Source organism: Pongo abelii, chromosome 16 (genome assembly GCF_028885655.2).
Source record: "Pongo abelii isolate AG06213 chromosome 16, NHGRI_mPonAbe1-v2.0_pri, whole genome shotgun sequence".
In the NCBI taxonomy this organism is placed as follows: Eukaryota; Metazoa; Chordata; class Mammalia; order Primates; family Hominidae; genus Pongo; species Pongo abelii.
In genome coordinates, this window is record NC_072001.2 from 14,257,386 (window position 1) to 14,275,157 (window position 17,772).

At 43.6% G+C, this 17,772-nt stretch overlaps 1 protein-coding gene across 19 annotated transcripts in view; it reads left to right on the plus strand.

The window, feature by feature from the left end:
• LOC100456617 (E3 ubiquitin-protein ligase HERC2-like) overlaps positions 1-17,772 on the plus strand; it is a 52,641-nt gene that overhangs the window by 20,487 nt on the left and 14,382 nt on the right. For 7 of the 19 annotated variants that reach the window (XR_010137293.1, XM_063716364.1, XM_063716362.1 and 4 more), the window contains exons 5-12: positions 2,844-3,082; positions 3,487-4,200; positions 5,487-5,596; positions 7,281-7,456; positions 9,275-9,463; positions 10,093-10,244; positions 12,752-13,110; positions 13,757-14,008. Coding sequence is in view for 18 of the 19 variants with exons in the window: in XM_063716364.1 (XP_063572434.1) it covers positions 7,421-7,456; positions 9,275-9,463; positions 10,093-10,244; positions 12,752-13,110; positions 13,757-14,008 (988 nt within the window). In the remaining variant the exon portion in view is untranslated. Of the gene's footprint in view, positions 1-2,843; positions 3,083-3,486; positions 4,201-5,486; positions 5,597-5,650; positions 6,275-7,280; positions 7,457-9,274; positions 9,464-10,092; positions 10,245-12,751; positions 13,111-13,756; positions 14,009-17,772 lie in introns of those variants that run through there. The other 12 variants (XM_063716351.1, XM_063716359.1, XM_063716352.1 and 9 more) reach the window with 11 other exon arrangements.

A 17,772-nucleotide genomic window follows, 5' to 3' on the forward strand; every position in this document is an offset into this window, starting at 1 on the left:
AGGAGAATGGCATGAACCCAGGAGGCGGAGCTTGCAGTGAGCTGAGGTCGTGTCACCACACTCCAGCCTGGGCGACAGAGTGAGACTCCGTCTCAAAAAAAAAAAAAAAAGAATCCTAATGCCAGTTAAATATAAAATTCAGACTGTTTTGTTTCAGAAAGTTTAATTAAGATTTTCAATATAGTGTCTGTCTTCACCTTCTGAAATTTATTCTTGCTTTCCCTTTTTGTATGTTTTATGTAATCTGGAGAATGAATTTGCCAATTTGCTCATGTAGTAACAGACCATACTATGTAATCTCTGTCATTATTTATTCAATTAAAATTTTTTGTTTCTTTTTTTTTTTTTTTTTTTTTTTTGAGAGGCAACGTCTTGCACTGTCACCCAGGCTGGGGTGCAATGGTGTAATCATAGCTCATTCTAACCTTGGACTCTGGGTCTCTAGTGATCCTCCTGCTTCAGCCACCTGAGTAGCTGGGACTACAGGCACATGCAACCATGCCTGGCTAAATAAAAATAGTGTGTGTGTGTGTGTGTGTGTGTGTGTGTGTGTGTGTGTGTGTGTGTGTGTGTGTGTGTGTGTGTGTGTGTGTGTGTGTGTGTGTGTGTGTGTGTGTGTGTGTGTGTGTGTGTGTGTGTGTGTGCGCGCGCGCATGGAGATGGGGTCTTGCTCCTGGCCTCAAGCAATCTTCCTGCTTCAACCGCTCAGAGTACTGGGATTACAGGCATGAGACACTGCGCCTGGCTCTGTGTCATTATTTTAAAGACCTTTTTCTGTCAGTAACTGTGGAAGCCAGCCAAAGCTTTAGATCAGCTCAAGTATAAATTTGAAAATGAATTCTGAACATTGTGTACGTTTTATTTTGTTTTGCTGCTGGGTAAGGAGATAGATTGTAATGTTCAGTGCCCATCTAGTTTAGATGCTTCATGTTTTTCCTTCCTAATGTGATTTTCTTATTCTTTTATTACAAGAGATGCTTTTAGGCCGGGCGCGGTGGCTCACGCCTGTAATCCCAGCACTTTGGGAGGCTGAGGCGGGCGGATCACCTGAGGTCGGGAGTTTGAGATCTGACCAATATGGAGAAACCCTGTCTCTGCTAAAAATAAAAAAATTAGCCAGGGCATGGTGGCACATGCCTGTAATCCCAGCTACTCGGGAGGCTGAGGTAGGAGAATTGCTTGAACTGGGGAGGTGGAGGTTGCAGTGAGCGGAGATCGTGCCGTTGGACTCCAGCCTGGGCAACAAGAATGAAACCCTGTCTCAAAAAGAAAAAAAAAAAGTGGGGATGCTTTTGGGCATATGAGTTTTAATTTGTTGATGCCTGATAATATATTACAGATTTCCTATATTTGCTGACAGCCACTAGAATGTTTAAAGCTTATGTAAAATTGTACTTTTCCAAAATGAAGCTGTCTATCAGACTTTTGTCCTCAGAAGGCTGAACTACAAGATTGCCAGATGAAACTATATTTTGTGTAGTTAGGAGTGTTGGCTTTATTTGACTGTGATAGTGACTTTGACTCCCTGGAGAGCACATAGAAAGTACAGGAGGCAGGAAGAAACAAAGCAAAGCCCTGATCATCTTGCTCGCCAGAGACACGAGCGATACTTGCAGCTTGTTTCCTTGTTTTCTTACGTTTTAATTTTTGTGTTTGTTTTCCTTTTTTGTTTCCTTCTGTTTAAATATAGTTGAAATCACATTACAGTTGGCTCTCTGTATCTGGGTTTCACATCCACAGATTCAACCAACTGTGGATCGAAAATATTGGAAGAAAAGCAATAAAAAACAACACAACAATTAAGAAATACAAATAACAATACAATATAACAACTAATTACAGAGCATTTACCTTGTATTAGGTGTTAATCTAGAGATGATTTTGTTTGTTTGTTTGTTTTGACATGGGGGTCTCACTGTTGCCCAGGGCAGTGGGGCTATCATGGCTCCCTGCAGCCTTGACCTCCTGGGCTCAAGTGATTCTCCCACCTCAGCCTCCCAAGTAGCTGGGACTGCAGGCGTGTGCCACGATGCCTGGCTAATTTTTGTATTTTTTGTAGAGCCGGGGTTTTGCCATGCTGGCCAAGCTGGTCTCAAACTCTTGACCTAAAGTGACTCACCCACCTCCTCTGACCACACTTGGCCCATGTGCTTCTCTTGTAAGGACTGTGTGTCCTGTTACATGTCTGTGTCTTGTCATGTTCATATTTCTCATTTAGGATTCGGGAGCAAAGATTTCCATCTTCCAGGTACCCAGTGCCCTTCTCAGAGGTTCTTGTGTTTCCTCTCTGAGCTCCCGGTGCATTATTCAGGCACTTGTGGATAAGCGTGTACCGTTGCCCCGGCCAGCCATGTTCTTCTTTGCCATTTTTATTACACATGGTATCTTGGGGAGATCCTTCTATAACATCCCTGTTTGTTGTTTTTTGTTTTGTTTTGTTTTGTTTTGTTTTTTTGAGATGGAGTCTTGCTCTGCCTCCCAGGCTGGAGTGCAGTGGTGCGATCTTGGCTCACTGCAGCCTCCGCCTCCCAGGTTCAAGCGATTTGCCTGCCTCAGCCTCCGAGTAGCTGGGATTACAGGCATGTCACCACCACACCTGGCTACCTTTTGTATTTTTAGTGGAGACAGGGTTTCGTCCTGTTGGCCAGGCTGGTCTTGAACTCCATATCACCTGTTTTTATAGCGTATCCCCTGATCATGAAAGCAAATTTTAGTAAATTTGGAGAATATATAGTAGCAATACTGTAATATACATATATTAGAAATATGATATACTATAAAGTATAAAATAAAATTATTTTCTATGCATAATTGAGTTGAGATTATGCCTTTTTGTATTCTAGCCTTTTCTCTCTTGTACAGGATGGTTTTTGTGGTGTACCATTTGCATAACCTTTTACTACATGCGGAATGAAACTGACTTGTGAAATTAACATACGCAAGTAGCGAAAAGCTTAAAAACACACAGGACGGTGATGAGCACCATCCTCAGAAGAGGGCGACTCCCCACGGGGTGGCTCAAGCACACAGGGCTTCACCCGCGGCCAGGAGCAGACCCCGAGTGGAGGACGCCGGAGCTGGGGTGAGCCAGGCTAGCCTGTGCGTCTCTGCTGCTCTTCTTCCAGCTCCTCTCCGGCCTGGTCTCCCATGTGGGGTTTATTCTCCCTCTGTTTATGTATTTATCTGTTTATCGTCTGCTTCCTCCCACTAGAATCTCACTTTGGGAGGTCATTTCATGAGCATTTTCCCAAGACATTTAAAATTCCTTATACATTTCTTTGATGCTTAAAGAGAAAACTTTTCCTTTACAAAAGACATTTGATCAAAGTTGTTAAACAACGAAACTAAAAATCCACTTGTGATCCTGTCACTTGAAGAAAACCATTGGTCAGATTTTGGTACACACCCTTTCATAGTATTGATTTTATGTAGTATCTGCACCCTCCGCTGCTGACTGGTTGTATGTTCCGTGTGTGTCGTCTGCAGTTCCCGGCCTGTGAGCAAAGGTGTGGGGGGGCTCGCCAGAGTGGGATCCCGAGCGGCACTGTCTTTCGCCTTCGCCTTCCTGTGCAGGGCTTGGCGATCAGGTATGGTCCCTGGTGTGATGCGTTGTTCTGCTTCCCTAATCCATCAACAGTCTGGGTTTTGAGCTCGGTTCAGCCACCATGTGCCCTTCGGCTGATCCCTTGTGTTCTCTGTGCCTCGGTTTCCTTGCTTGTGAGATGAGAGGCTGCAGAGGCTGTTTCACTTTTCATGTCTGTGCTTTAAAGAAAAAAAAAGAGAGTGCATGCACCCTCACCCCCACGTCAGCCACTACCATGGAACACCTGAGTACAGACTTAATTCTAGAAGAATAAGAAGTTACTGTATTGCTCATGTGACAGCCGTGAAATACAGAATTGACTGGAACAGCTGTGCTAGATTTTGGCCTGTTGAGTGAGGGATTGGAAAGGTGACAGTGGCATCATCTCTCGCTGAGGGGTGGGAAGCCCAGCAGGAGAGTGAGGGGAGTGGGCGGGCTCCTCTGACACGTGTGTGCCCAGGCGAGAATGCGGACCTCTGCAGTGAGCTGTTGTAGGAGTCCCTGGACGCCCTGCGAGCACTTCCCGAGGCCTCGCTCTTCGATGAGAGCACCGGGTCCTCTCTGTGGCTGGAGGTGGTGGAGAGAGCGACCAGCTTCCTCAGGTCCGTTGTGATGGGGTGAGTTCTTTCCTTTCTTGCCTTCTGCACGCAGACAGCTGGCCTGCTTGAGGCTGGTTCTTACCACCCTCGCTTTAGAGCTAAGAAGCCTAGTAGGTTGGTTTCTCACCTCTGTTTTCAGCGGGCTCTCAGTGCTGTGATTCTGGGTCTGGGTTCTCAGCTTTTCAGGAGATTTGATATATGATACTCTGACTAGACCCAGGAAGCTGTGATACTAAATGAGATGGACGAGGGAGGATGCTTAGAGATTTGGCCATCAGTCATTCGTGGAGGGTTGAGCACTTACATTGTGTGTCTGTCTGTGATTAGGAGCTGCTGTCCTGAGTGCAGAGTGGCGCTTGGTTTGAAGTCTTATAGATAACGTGGGAGTAAACAACTACTCAAGATCAAATAGTTTAGTCCTTTAGCTGGTCTTTTTAGCGTAAAAAATTTTGAATAGGAATCATTTGTGTGTAAGAAAAACATGAATTCTGGTCTTAGGTGCTATGCATTTTTGTTAAGGTTTTTAAATTTAAAGAAAATATAAAATTCAACAGGGAGGACAGATGCAGAGGAAAAGTGAGGCCACTCCTCACTCCCCTTGCAGAGGTCAGCACTGTGCCTTCTTCCATCCGGCAGGAGGCCTTTGGCGTTTGCATCCCTGGCTCTGAGTCCACTTCCTGAGCCTGCTGGTGAAGGCATCACCACAAATTTTTAACGCTGGAGGCCCTGAACATAGGCATGGAGTTGATTTCAAAAATTCAGCTGTAATATTGATGCCATAGGATCCTTTCTCCGCAGTCTTGGGATAGAATTTTAAAAAATTTATTATTGAGTAACATAGAAAAGTTAAAAATATTTCATTGATCAGAGATAAAAATTAGTGTAGACATTTTGCCTTCAGATTATCAGGTGGTTTTGGAGATTGGCTCTCTAATTCCGTAGGAGGATGTTGATACTGTTATAGTCTTACAAGTCATTGAAACTGGAAAAGATAGTTAGATATTCTTCTACTCATGTTTTTGATAATGAGATAAATTATTTTATGTTTCACAAACTTGGAGTATGTCATCTACTGTAATATAGTGTCTGAATGAATAATTTAAATAAAATATATTTCTGTAAGCTAATTTTACACTTTAAAAATCTCTGAAAAATTTGAGTAGCAAGTCTCATAAACTTGATTCTAAATATTAAAAATATATCCTTCCTTGGGAGGGAGCGTGTAGTAAACGTGTTAGTGTGATTTTAAGCATGCTGTCTTTCTGGAGGTCGCTTTGTTCCTGCATCCACTGTTTTCATTTCAGGGATGTTCACGGAACACCAGGCACCAAAGGGCCAGAAGCGTCCCCCTGCAGGACCAGCACTTGGCCCTGGCCATCCTGCTGGAGCTGGCTGTGCAGACAGGCACGCTGAGGTGAGGGCTGCCACAGACTGGGAACACTTTGGGGAAGCGGCTCTGTGTCCAAATACCTGTTGCATTGTGTTTGTTTCACTGAATCGTGTGTGACTGCAGCAGATGTGGTGCTCTGTAACCAGAGAACCATGTCCCAGAGCTCGCTCTCTCTTTTCCTTTTCTTCACTTCCTTTTTTTATGCTTAGTTTTCTAGACTGGGAATTTTTTTTTTTTTTCAGTTTTCCTCATTTAATTATTTTTATTCCATGAATTTAAGATCCTAGATCTTTCATGTAAACATGCTCTTTGAGCTTCTTAACTGGTCTTTCCTATCAGCAAAAGGTGATGTCGTGTGCTGAAATCTTGGTGTCAATTCAGTGATTTAATTACCATGGCTTTACTTTCGTTTCCTTTCATATCCCAAGTATTGCTTCACTTCTATCTAGCTGTTTGCTTTTATTTTTGCTCCACCATGAAAAAAAAAGTTAATCTGTTTTTACTAGGAATAAATATCTTTTCTCCTTTGGCCAAATGTTGTTTGCCATCCTGATGTTGCTTCAGCTGTGGGACAGCGAGGCACAGGAGACTGACAATGAGCGTTCCGCCCAGGGCACCAGTGCCCCGCTTTTGCCCTTGCTGCAAAGGTTCCAGAGCATCATTTGCAGGAAGGATACGCCCCACTCCGAGGGCGACATGCACGTGGGTGTCATGATGGAACTTTGTGTGTAGGTGACACTCGAGTCTAGTTATTTTTTAAGCAAGACTGGCGTGCGTGTCCACGGCAGTATTTTTCTCTGGTGTGTGTGTGTTTGGTAGTAACAGCATTGAGTCAGATGAGACAGGTGTGGGAGGCCACTTGTTTGTGGAGAAGACTCGGATCAGTGAACACTGACTTCCTTGTCAGCACAGAACCAAGCTTGAAACATGCACTTTTAAATCAATACCAGAAAAGAACAATGAAAATAATGGCCTGCTTTGTTGGCCCTTCCTATGTACTGGGCTCTGTGCAGGGCGTGTCACCTGAGCTGTCACTCTGTTTAGTACCAGCTCCCCCCTTAACAGGTGTGGACACCGAGCTGGGGGAGGAGCAGGCATGTGGGGCCCTGGGCCTAAACCTCCAGGACTGCTGGTCTTTACAGGTCAAGTACAAGTTGGATTTTGCCGGTTTTTTGGGAAAGTCTTAGGCATTCCAATATCATGCTTTGGTTTTTCTATTATTTGCAGTCTTTAATGATAATAGGGCTCTTCTGCCTTTAGAAGAATTAGAATTATGCAAATGAAAGTAGGTGTTCTCCAGAGTGGGCAACGTTTAGATGGAAATAAAGTTTTTGGTTTTAGATTTCAAGGCCAGCTTGAGATGCTGTGCTGGGTTCCCACAGAAGTGGTTCTGCCTTTCTCCGGGGGTCCTAGGCCTGTAGGGTGGTTTGGTTGTGCTAGTAATCTGTGTGGATTCAACTTACCTGTAGTATCATAAATGTATATATGCACAGTCAATGTTGTGTACATGTATACAGCAAATTTAGACATTTGTACAGTCAGTTTATATGCTGCATAAATATATAGCTGTATAGTATAACTGTATCATCGACATTGTCATTTGATGGGTCAAATGAGTCTATAGCAAAATAAAAAAAATAATTAAAGGCTAATTGTTACTTTAATTTTTCCCACCATTTCTGAATGTTTGTTTACTTTTCCTTTCTAGCTTTTGTGTGGCCCTCTGAGCCCCATTGAGAGTTTCCTGAGGTACCTCACCCTTCCACAAGACAACGAGCTTGCCATTGATCTGCGACAAATGGTGATTGTTGTCATGGCCCATTTAGACCGTCTGGCTACGCCCTGTAGATGCTTCCGCTGTGTAGCTCTCTGACGTCTCATAAGGTGTGTGTGCAAGAACCGTGTTCTCCATGTGTTTTGTAGCTAGTACCACTTCTAGGTTCTCATCCTGGGCCCATGTGGAGACTTGTTTTTTCTGGTATTGTTGGGGGGAGCTGGCTTATGGTTTTTAAACATGTTTGCTGTTGAAAGTATTATCCGTGTAGAGAGTGAGTGATGAGCAAGCTGAGGCACACAGGCCTGGGGACCCAACCTGGGGGCCCGCATTCCAGGTTCAGGTGGCACAGCCCCAGAGAGCTCCCCTTTATCCACAGCCCCAGGCCCTCCCACCTGCAGGGGGTTCCACAGCCTTCTTTATACTCTGAACACGGGCTGTGTTAGTATGTAATGCTGGTTATAGCAGTGACAGTATAATTATATATTATATCTGTTATGTAATAGTAATGGTAATAGTAGTGATTTGCATGTGTGGAGCACCTGTAGGGTGCAAGCCTGCTGAGGACCTCATGCACGCTGTTGTATCTCATTATGTCAATGAGAAAACTGCCTTTGGGAATGGTAGTGAACTTTGCCAGTGTATAACAGTAATCCTAGTTTTGAATCCAGATTTTTCTAAGATTTTATTTCTAGTATGAAGAGTATTTATTTTGTTTTACAGTCATTAAAAAAAAAAAAGGAATACAGTCACATGGTTCAAAAATCAAACCTAGGCAGAGACACACTGTCGCTTCCCCGCCCACGCCTTCCAGCCATTTCCCACCTGCTGCCTCTGACTTTTCAGTCTCCTCTGTAACCTTGTTCTCTGGAATGAGTACACTAGTGGTAGCATGTTGCATTACTTGTGTTGCTTGTTTTTTTTTACTAACCATATATACTGGAGTACTTTATCAGAGTGTCGCTCTTTGTTTTTATAAAGCAGCTTAGTCTTCAGTGTGTGGATGTGTCTTTTATGTATCTTTCTTTAGTGAGTCTCTTATTGGTGGACACTTGGGCTTATTGCCACAGTGTTGCTATACAAATAGTGCTGAGGGTCGGGTGTGGTGGCTCACGCCTGTAATCCCAGCACTTTGGGAGGCCGAGGTGGGCGGATCACCTGAGGTTGGGAGTTTGAGACCAGCCTGGCCAATTTGGAGAAACCCCGTCTCTACTAAAAAATACAAAAATTAGCCGGGCGTGGTGGCACATGCCTGTAATCCCAGCTACTCGGGAGGCTGAGGCAGAAGAATTGCTTGAACCCGGGAGGCAGAGGTTGCAGTGAGCCAAGATCGCGCCACCGCACTCCAGGCTGGGCAACAAGAGTGAAACTCCATCTCAAACAAAAACAACAAAAAACACAAATAGTACTGCAAGGCTTGACCTGGAACATGTGTCCTCCATGGGTGCATGCGTGTGTGCCTGTGCACATGCACAGGTGGGGATGCACCTAGTGTGGGCTGGTTGTCACCAGATTGCTCCTGTACAACTTGATTTCTCTCACCACCAATATGGCTGCTGGTCTCCCAGCCTTGTGTGTGGGCTTTTGGGATTTTGCCTGTTAAAGCACAAAATGGTGACCCTGATATAGTTTGAGCATTTTAAAATACATTAGTATTTAAGGGCCATTTATACTACTTTTTAATGGTCTCTGTTAAAATGAAATGCAATGGAAACGGAAAAATAACCTGTTCAGTTGCTTCATCATACCTGTTAAATGAGGTAATACAGCATGGTACGAGCTATTTTGATGCTTTGAATCAGCATATTTTCTCTTTATTTGCTTTGTTTTTTAGCTTATAATATCTCAGTGCTACTCCCAGCATTTTTTTTTTTTTTTTTTTTTTTTTTGCTGTTGTAAAAGAAAACATTTACTTTCTCATCTTGCAGGGATCATTGCAAGAGGTCATAGGTTGGGTGTTAATAGGATGGAAATACTATGCCAATGTGATTGGTCCAATCCAGTGCAAAGGCCTGGCCAACCTGGGAGTCACACAGATTGCCTGTGCAGAGAAGCGCTTCCTGATTCTGTCACGCAATGGCCGTGTGTACACACAGGCCTACAATAGTGACACACTGGTGAGTGTTCTGGGCACCGCCTGCAGTGTTCCCTTGTGGAGCAGGGTCTGTCCTACAGATGCACAAGCTCTGGTGTTTCTTTAAGCCATTTGATTTCTGAAGATTGATGAGCTTCTGTTTATTGTATATTATGTTTAATGATCTCAGTTGTAATATTGTCAAGATTTGGGTTGTGAAGATTAGGAAGTCCTTACAGTGAAACTCATTGCTAATCATGAGATTCCCATTTGTAAACTCATTTCCACGTGTAAACTCATTTGACTTTGGGACCAGACAGGTGACAGATGAGGGAGATGGGCCTCATGGGGATAGTGGCAAATTGGGACGTGGCATGTTTTCATTAAAGCGAGGTATTCCTCCCTGTCGGCTGTGTGTCTCTGTGGCATGGGGCTAGCCTGTCCTGCCCCTGCATCGGCTCTGCTCTTGGCACAGAGCACTTGGAGGCTGCCCGCTGTTCTGTTGGTGCTGCGTGGGAAGGGCTGGAGAGCCGGCCCCATGGCCCCCAGGGACTTATGCCCCACTTCCAGTTAGAGCAGGCTTTGCTCAGGGATACATGATAACGGAGAGCTGCGCTGCTTTCATTTTCCTTGGACTGATGACTACTTTTCTTGGTATTTTTCCTTTTTTAGGTCCCACAGCTGGTCCAAGGCCTCGCCTCCAGAAACATTGTAAAAATTGCTGCCCATTCTGATGGTCACCATTACCTAGCCTTGGCTGCCACTGGAGAGGTGTACTCCTGGGGCTGTGGGGATGGCAGATGGCTGGGCCACAGGGACACTGTGTATGTATTGCTCATTTCTGTAGGGGACACACTCTTCTTTTATGTTGCTATATCCTAAACAGGATGGAGTGCAGAAGTGTGTCCAGGTGTTTTCCAGCTACCCTGACATGTAGCGCTGGGGTGGAGCAGGACACTACGATATGCCCCCTCCTTGGTGATGGCTTAGGAGCTCTGCCCATGCATGGAGGGCAACAGGAATTGGCCTTTCGGCTCTTCTCCACCCCGTGTAGCCTTGGCCAGCCTTTTATCTACTCAAACTGCATCGCCACTCTGGAGTTTGCCAAAACAAATCCTACACCACTGTTCCTTCATTCACAAACAGTTCACCCTGTCTCCCGTAGATAAGGTTGTCACCCTTTCCTTGAACCATAATATTATTTTTACAGGAACAAAAGTCAGCAGTTTCTTCCTAATATTATCCTATTCGGTGGAACCTTTTATTGTGAAAGAACAGAGATAAAACAAAGTTATTATAAATGCCAGGCTGTAAGAATTGGGAGGTCTGACAGCCCCATGGAGTGATGGGGAACCCTCTTGTACTTTGCTGTTGTGCGTGGAACTTTGGCATTAGGTTTAAATGAAGGACGTGTGTGCATACCAACTCAGCAAGCCCATTTCATGTGGGCCAGAGCCCTGAGCAGGGAGCAGGCAGTTGCAGAGCTTGAAATGAGCGAAGTCATGACTGCACTTGTGTCCCTTGAGAGGAGCCTGGGGGGCATGGCCCATGCACACCACAGGGTGGAGTTGAGGTCATCATTGCTGACAGCATCCGCTGGGAAGATCCCAAACTGGGAGAAAAGCAGAGTGATGCGCATTGTGTGGTACATGTATGCCAAGCTCAGAACAGCCCAACCCTGACAGTGTTGAAAGGGATTCAGACAAATGTAAAATGAGTGAAAAACAAAAGATTGATCTCCATGGAATTTATAGCTGTTACTCTCACACTGGATCCTAAAGGCTGGGATTGACATGGGGTACATGGGACTTGAAAGGTGTAGAGGTGCAGGACAGGGTGGTATATCTGCTTACTTCCTTTATGGTATTTATAACTGACTTTATATAAAATATTTCATAGTAAAACAATTCTCAGTGGAGAGTAAGTGCTGGGATGAGTAACTTAGGCCTTATTCTAGGACTTCAAGGAAGGAAGAGAGATGAGTGCAGATGGCAGAAGCTGGAGATAACCTTTTGGGGAAGTTGAAACTTAAGCTGAGTAAGGGAGAGTTTGTACTGAGTAGAGTCATTGGGCTGTCCCTGTGAGCGCCTGTGCCACTGTGTGTGTGTATTTTGCAAACTAGTAGGTCTCAAAGTGAGTAAACCATGTCGTTGGAGAGGCCTGGCTTCTATAGATTCTCAAGAAAATGTCATCCATCATAGGAACATATTCTGGATCCTAAGAATAGGGTATTTTGCTAACTTTGCAATTTCTTCAACTAGTAAGACTTCTCTACCCTAATCCCCACTGCCTCATACTTTTCATTTGTAAAGTATAGATTGCAGAGTGCTGGCTTCATTCCATCCCCATTCATTTAACAAATACATACAAATGTTAGTCAGCTTTATGAGGCTTCCATACAGCCAGATGACAGTTTCAGATGTAGAGTTGGGTGGTTTTGACAAGTGCACGCAGTTGGGTCACTGCCATCAAGACATGGGGCGCTCCCGTCACTTCCAGGGATTCGAGTCGATGCCCGTTCCTACCTCCAGTTCCTGACAACCTCTGATCTGCCCTCTGTTGTTACGATTTTGTCTTTTCCATAATTTAATATAAACAAAGCCATACAGTGTATGGTGTTTTGTTTCTGGCGTCTTTCACTTAGCATGATGTCTTGAGATGCAGCCATGTTGTTTGGTGTGTGGGTAAGTCATTCCTTCTGTTGCAGATGGACCGTGGTTTTGGGCCATTGTGAATAAAGCTGCAATGGACTTTATTGTACAAGCCTTTTTTTTTTTTTTTTTTTTTTTTGAGATGGAGTTTTGCTCTTGTTGCCCAAGTTGGAGTGCAATGGCATGATCTCAGCTCACTGCAACCTCCACCTCCTGGATTCAAGCGATTCTCCTGCCTCAGCCTTCCAAGTAGCTGGGATTACAGGCACCCGCTACCATGCCCAACTAATTTTGTATTTTTAGTAGAGATGGGGTTTCACCATGTTAACCAGGCTGGTCTCAAACTCCTGACCTCAGGTGATCCGCCCACCTCGGCCACCCAAAGTGCTAGGATTATAGGCGTGAGCCACCATGCCTGGCCTATTGTACAAGTCTTTAACAAACACTGTTTTTATATTTCTACTGGATACCATGCTTGGCATCGGGTTCCAACTGAACAAAAAGTCATGGATGTGTTAGGTGTTTGAATTCTGTCTTTCTTATTTTATTAGGTACCTAGAAGGTGAAACTGGCCTGATGCTGTGATGGTCTAAATTTGGATAGTGAACTTCCTTTGCTAACACTAATAAGAAATAACACCAAGAAGAAAGGCGTTCATGTTTGTTCCCTTCCTCCCCAAGGCCTCTGGAGGAGCCTAAGGTGATCTCCGCCTTCTCTGGAAAGCAGGCCGGGAAGCACGTGGTGCACATCGCTTGTCGGAAGCACTTACAGCGCAGCCGTCACTGCCGAGGGGGAGCTGCACACCTGGGGCCATGGGAACTATGGCCGGCTGGGCCACAGTACATCTGGTCTGCATCAGTGGGAGCATGCAGCAGGAGGTGGCCTCTTACAGGACTTAATAAACGGCCGTCCTATCTGTTTGAAGGCTCCAGTGAGGACGAGGCCATTCCGATGCTGGTAGCTGGGCTTAAAGGACTGAAGGTCATCGATGTGGCGTGTGGGAGTGGGGACGCTCAAACCCTGGCTGTCACTGAGAACGGTACGTAGAGCTCTCGCCACCCTCGACAGGCCCTCGAGGACATGCATGGCAGCTTCCCTGGAGGAAGCCGCCCACCCTGTCGTCCAGTGGGTGTGGGGCTCAGTGTCATTGGTGGAGAGGCCCCGGTGGTTACTGGGCTTGTTTGCCTGGGGCCTGTCAGATGGTTCGCAGCTGCCACCATCTCTATGTGAGCATTTTATCAACTATGCTGATACATGCAGTTGGGAACACATACAGTGGTACGGTTGACCAGCAGTCCGCACGGTGGCAACAGAAGCAGCAGGCAAATGGGAGGGTGGTCTGCAAGCGTCTGCAGTGTGCCGGGCCCCAGTTATGTGTTACGGAGGCAGTGGGCCTTTGGTTCTGTGAAGCAGTGAACATTGAGCCCAGGCTAGTAAGAGTCAGGACTTTGTTTTTCATGGAATGAAAACAAAAAGAAAACTCAGCTTTCCCTGTCTTTATTGTTTCTATATCAACCTCAAGTGTCATCTAGATTTCATTTGCTCAGTAGCCACCCTTGTAGTGTTAACTATGCACATGGGTGGTCTAGATTAGTGTGCATTTTTCATTATATTATTTTCAGTCATTTAAAATTTTTCATTAAAATGCAGAGTTGTTGTTATTTAAATGCATTTGTATTTTTTATGGCAAGTGTGGTCTTGGGGAGATGGTGACTATGGGAAATTGGGCAGAGGTGGTAGTGATGGCTGCAAAACCCCAAAGCTGATTGAAAAGCTTCAAGACTTGGATGTGGTCAAAGTCCGCTGTGGAAGTCAGTTTTCCATTGCTTTGATGAAAAGTGGCCAAGTTTATTCATGGGGAAAAGGTGACAACCAGAGACTTGGACACAGAACAGAGGAATATGTTCGTTATCCAAAACTCTTAGAAGGCTTGCAAGGTGAGTGCAAATGTAAACTTTTAAAACCCTTCAGGACAGTTTCTTTAGTAATGTTTTTTTTTTTTTTTTTTTTTTTTTTTTTTTAGATTTTTATTTATTTATTTATTTATTTTTTCTTTTATTATTATTATTATTATACTTTAGGTTTTATGGTACATGTGCACAATGTGCAGGTAAGTTACATATGTATACATGTGCCATGCTGGTGCGCTGCACCCACTAACTCGTCATCTAGCATTAGGTATATCTCCCAATGCTATCCCTCCCCCCTCCCCCCACCCCACAACAGTCCCCAGAGTGTGATGTTCCCCTTCCTGTGTCCATGTGTTCTCATTGTTCAATTCCCACCTATGAGTGAGAATATGCGGTGTTTGGTTTTTTGTTCTTGCGATAGTTTACTGAGAATGATGATTTCCAATTTCATCCATGTCCCTACAAAGGACGTGAACTCATCATTTTTTATGGCTGCATAGTATTCCATGGTGTATATGTGCCACATTTTCTTAATCCAGTCTATCATTGTTGGACATTTGGGTTGGTTCCAAGTCTTTGCTATTGTGAATAATGCGGCAATAAACATACGTGTGCATGTGTCTTTATAGCAGCATGATTTATAGTCCTTTGGGTATATACCCAGTAATGGGATGGCTGGGTCGAATGGAATTTCTAGTTCTAGATCCCTGAGGAATCGCCACACTGACTTCCACAAGGGTTGAACTAGTTTACAGTCCCACCAACAGTGTAAAAGTGTTCCTATTTCTCCACATCCTCTCCAGCACCTGTTGTTTCCTGACTTTTTAATGATTGCCATTCTAACTGGTGTGAGATGGTATCTCATTGTGGTTTTGATTTGCATTTCTCTGATAGCCAGTGATGGTGAGCATTTTTTCATGTGTTTTTTGGCTGCATCAATGTCTTCTTTTGAGAAGTGTCTGTTCATGTCCTTTGCCCACTTTTTGATGGGGTTGTTTGTTTTTTTCTTGTAAATTTGTTTGAGTTCATTGTAGATTCTGGATATTAGCCCTTTGTCAGATGAGTAGGTTGCGAAAATTTTCTCCCATTTTGTAGGTTGCCTGTTCACTCTGATGGTAGTTTCTTTTGCTGTGCAGAAGCTCTTGAGTTTAATTAGATCCCATTTGTCAATTTTGGCTTTTGTTGCCATTGCTTTTGGTGTTTTAGACATGAAGTCCTTGCCCATGCCTATGTCCTGAATGGTAATGCCTAGGTTTTCTTCTAGGGTTTTTATGGTTTTAGGTCTAACATTTAAGTCTTTAATCCATCTTGAATTGATTTTTGTATAAGGTGTAAGGAAGGGATCCAGTTTCAGCTTTCTACATATGGCTAGCCAGTTTTCCCAGCACCATTTATTAAATAGGGAATCCTTTCCCCATTTCTTGTTTTTGTCAGGTTTGTCAAAGATCAGATACTTGTAGATATGTGGCATTATTTCTGACGGCTCTGTTCTGTTCCATTGATCTATATCTCTGTTTTGGTACCAGTACCATGCTGTTTTGGTTACTGTAGCCTTGTAGTATAGTTTGAAGTCAGGTAGTGTGATGCCTCCAGCTTTGTTCTTTTGGCTTAGGATTGACTTGGCGATGCGGGCTCTTTTTTGGTTCCATATGAACTTTAAAGTAGTTTTTTCCAATTCTGTGAAGAAAGTCATTGGTAGTTTGATGGGGATGGCATTGAATCTGTAAATTACCTTGGGAAGGATGGCCATTTTCATGATATTGATTCTTCCTACCCATGAGCATGGAATGTTCTTCCATTTGTTTGTATCCTCTTTTATTTCCTTGAGCAGTGGTTTGTAGTTCTCCTTGAAGAGGTCTTTCACATCCCTTGTAAGTTGGATTCCTAGGTATTTTATTCTCTTTGAAGCAATTGTGAATGGGAGTTCACTCATGATTTGGCTCTCTGTTTGTCTGTTATTGATGTATAAGAACGCTTGTGATTTTTGCACATTGATTTTGTATCCTGAGACTTTGCTGAAGTTGCTTATCAGCTTAAGGAGATTTTGGGCTGAGACAATGGGGTTTTCTAGATATACTATCATGTCATCTGCAAACAGGGACAATTTGACTTCCTCTTTTCCTAATTGAATACCCTTGATTTCCTTCTCCTGCCTAATTGCCCTGGCCAGAACTTCCAACACTATGTTGAATAGAAGTGGTGAGAGAGGGCATCCCTGTCTTGTGCCAGTTTTCAAAGGGAATGCTTCCAGTTTTTGCCCATTCAGTATGATATTGGCTGTGGGTTTTTCATAAATAGCTCTTATTATTTTGAGATACGTCCCATCAATTCCTAATTTATTGAGAGTTTTTAGCATGAAGGGTTGTTGAATTTTGTCAAAGGCCTTTTCTGCATCTATTGAGATAATCATGTGGTTTTTGTCTTTCGTTCTGTTTATATGCTGGATTACATTTATTGATTTGCGTATATTGAACCAGCCTTGCATCCCAGGGATGAAGCCCACTTGATCATGGTGGATAAGCTTTTTGATGTGCTGCTGGATTCGATTTGCCAGTATTTTATTGAGGATTTTTGCATCAATGTTCATCAAGGATATTGGTCTAAAATTCTCTTTTTTTGTTGTGTCTCTGCCAGGCTTTGGTATCAGGATGATGCTGGCCTCATAAAATGAGTTAGGGAGGATTCCCTCTTTTTCTATTGATTGGAATAGTTTCAGAAGGAATGGTACCAGCTCCTCCTTGTACCTCTGGTAGAATTCGGCTGTGAATCCATCTGGACCTGGACTTTTTTTGGTTGGTAAGCTATTGATTATTGCCCCAATTTCAGCTCCTGTTATTGGTCTATTCAGAGATTCAACTTCTTCCTGGTTTAGTCTTGGGAGGGTGTATGTGTTGAGGAATTTATCCATTTCTTCTAGATTTTCTAGTTTATTTGCATAGAGGTGTTTGTAATATTCTCTGATGGTAGTTTGTATTTCTTTGGGATCGGTGGTGATATCCCCTTTATCATTTTTTATTGCATCTATTTGATTCTTCTCTCTTTTTTTCTTTATTAATCTTGCTAGCGGTCTATCAATTTTGTTGATCCTTTCAAAAAACCAGCTCCTGGATTCATTTATTTTTTGAAGGGTTTTTTGTGTCTCTATTTCCTTCAGTTCTGCTCTGATTTTAGTTATTTCTTGCCTTCTGCTAGCTTTTGAATGTGTTTGCTCTTGCTTTTCTAGTTCTTTTAATTGTGATGTTAGGGTGTCAATTTTGGATCTTTCCTGCTTTCTCTTGTGGGCATTTAGTGCTATAAATTTCCCTCTACACACTGCTTTGAATGCATCCCAGAGATTCTGGTATGTTGTGTCTTGGTTCTCGTTGGTTTCAAAGAACATCTTTATTTCTGCCTTCATTTCGTTATGTACCCAGTAGTCATTCAGGAGCAGGTTGTTCAGTTTCCACGTAGTTGAGCAGTTTTGAGTGAGATTCTTAATCCTGAGTTCTAGCTTGATTGCACTGTGATCTGAGAGACAGTTTGTTACAATTTCTGTTCTTTTACATTTATTGAGGAGAGCTTTACTTCCAAGTATATGGTCAATTTTGGAATAGGTGTGGTGTGGTGCTGAAAAAAATGTATATTCTGTTGATTTGGGGTGGAGAGTTCTGTAGATGTCTATTAGGTCTGCTTGGTGCAGAGCTGAGTTCAATTCCTGGGTATCCTTGTTGACTTTCTGTCTCGTTGATCTGTCTAATGTTGATAGTGGGGTGTTAAAGTCTCCCATTATTAATGTGTGGGAGTCTAAGTCT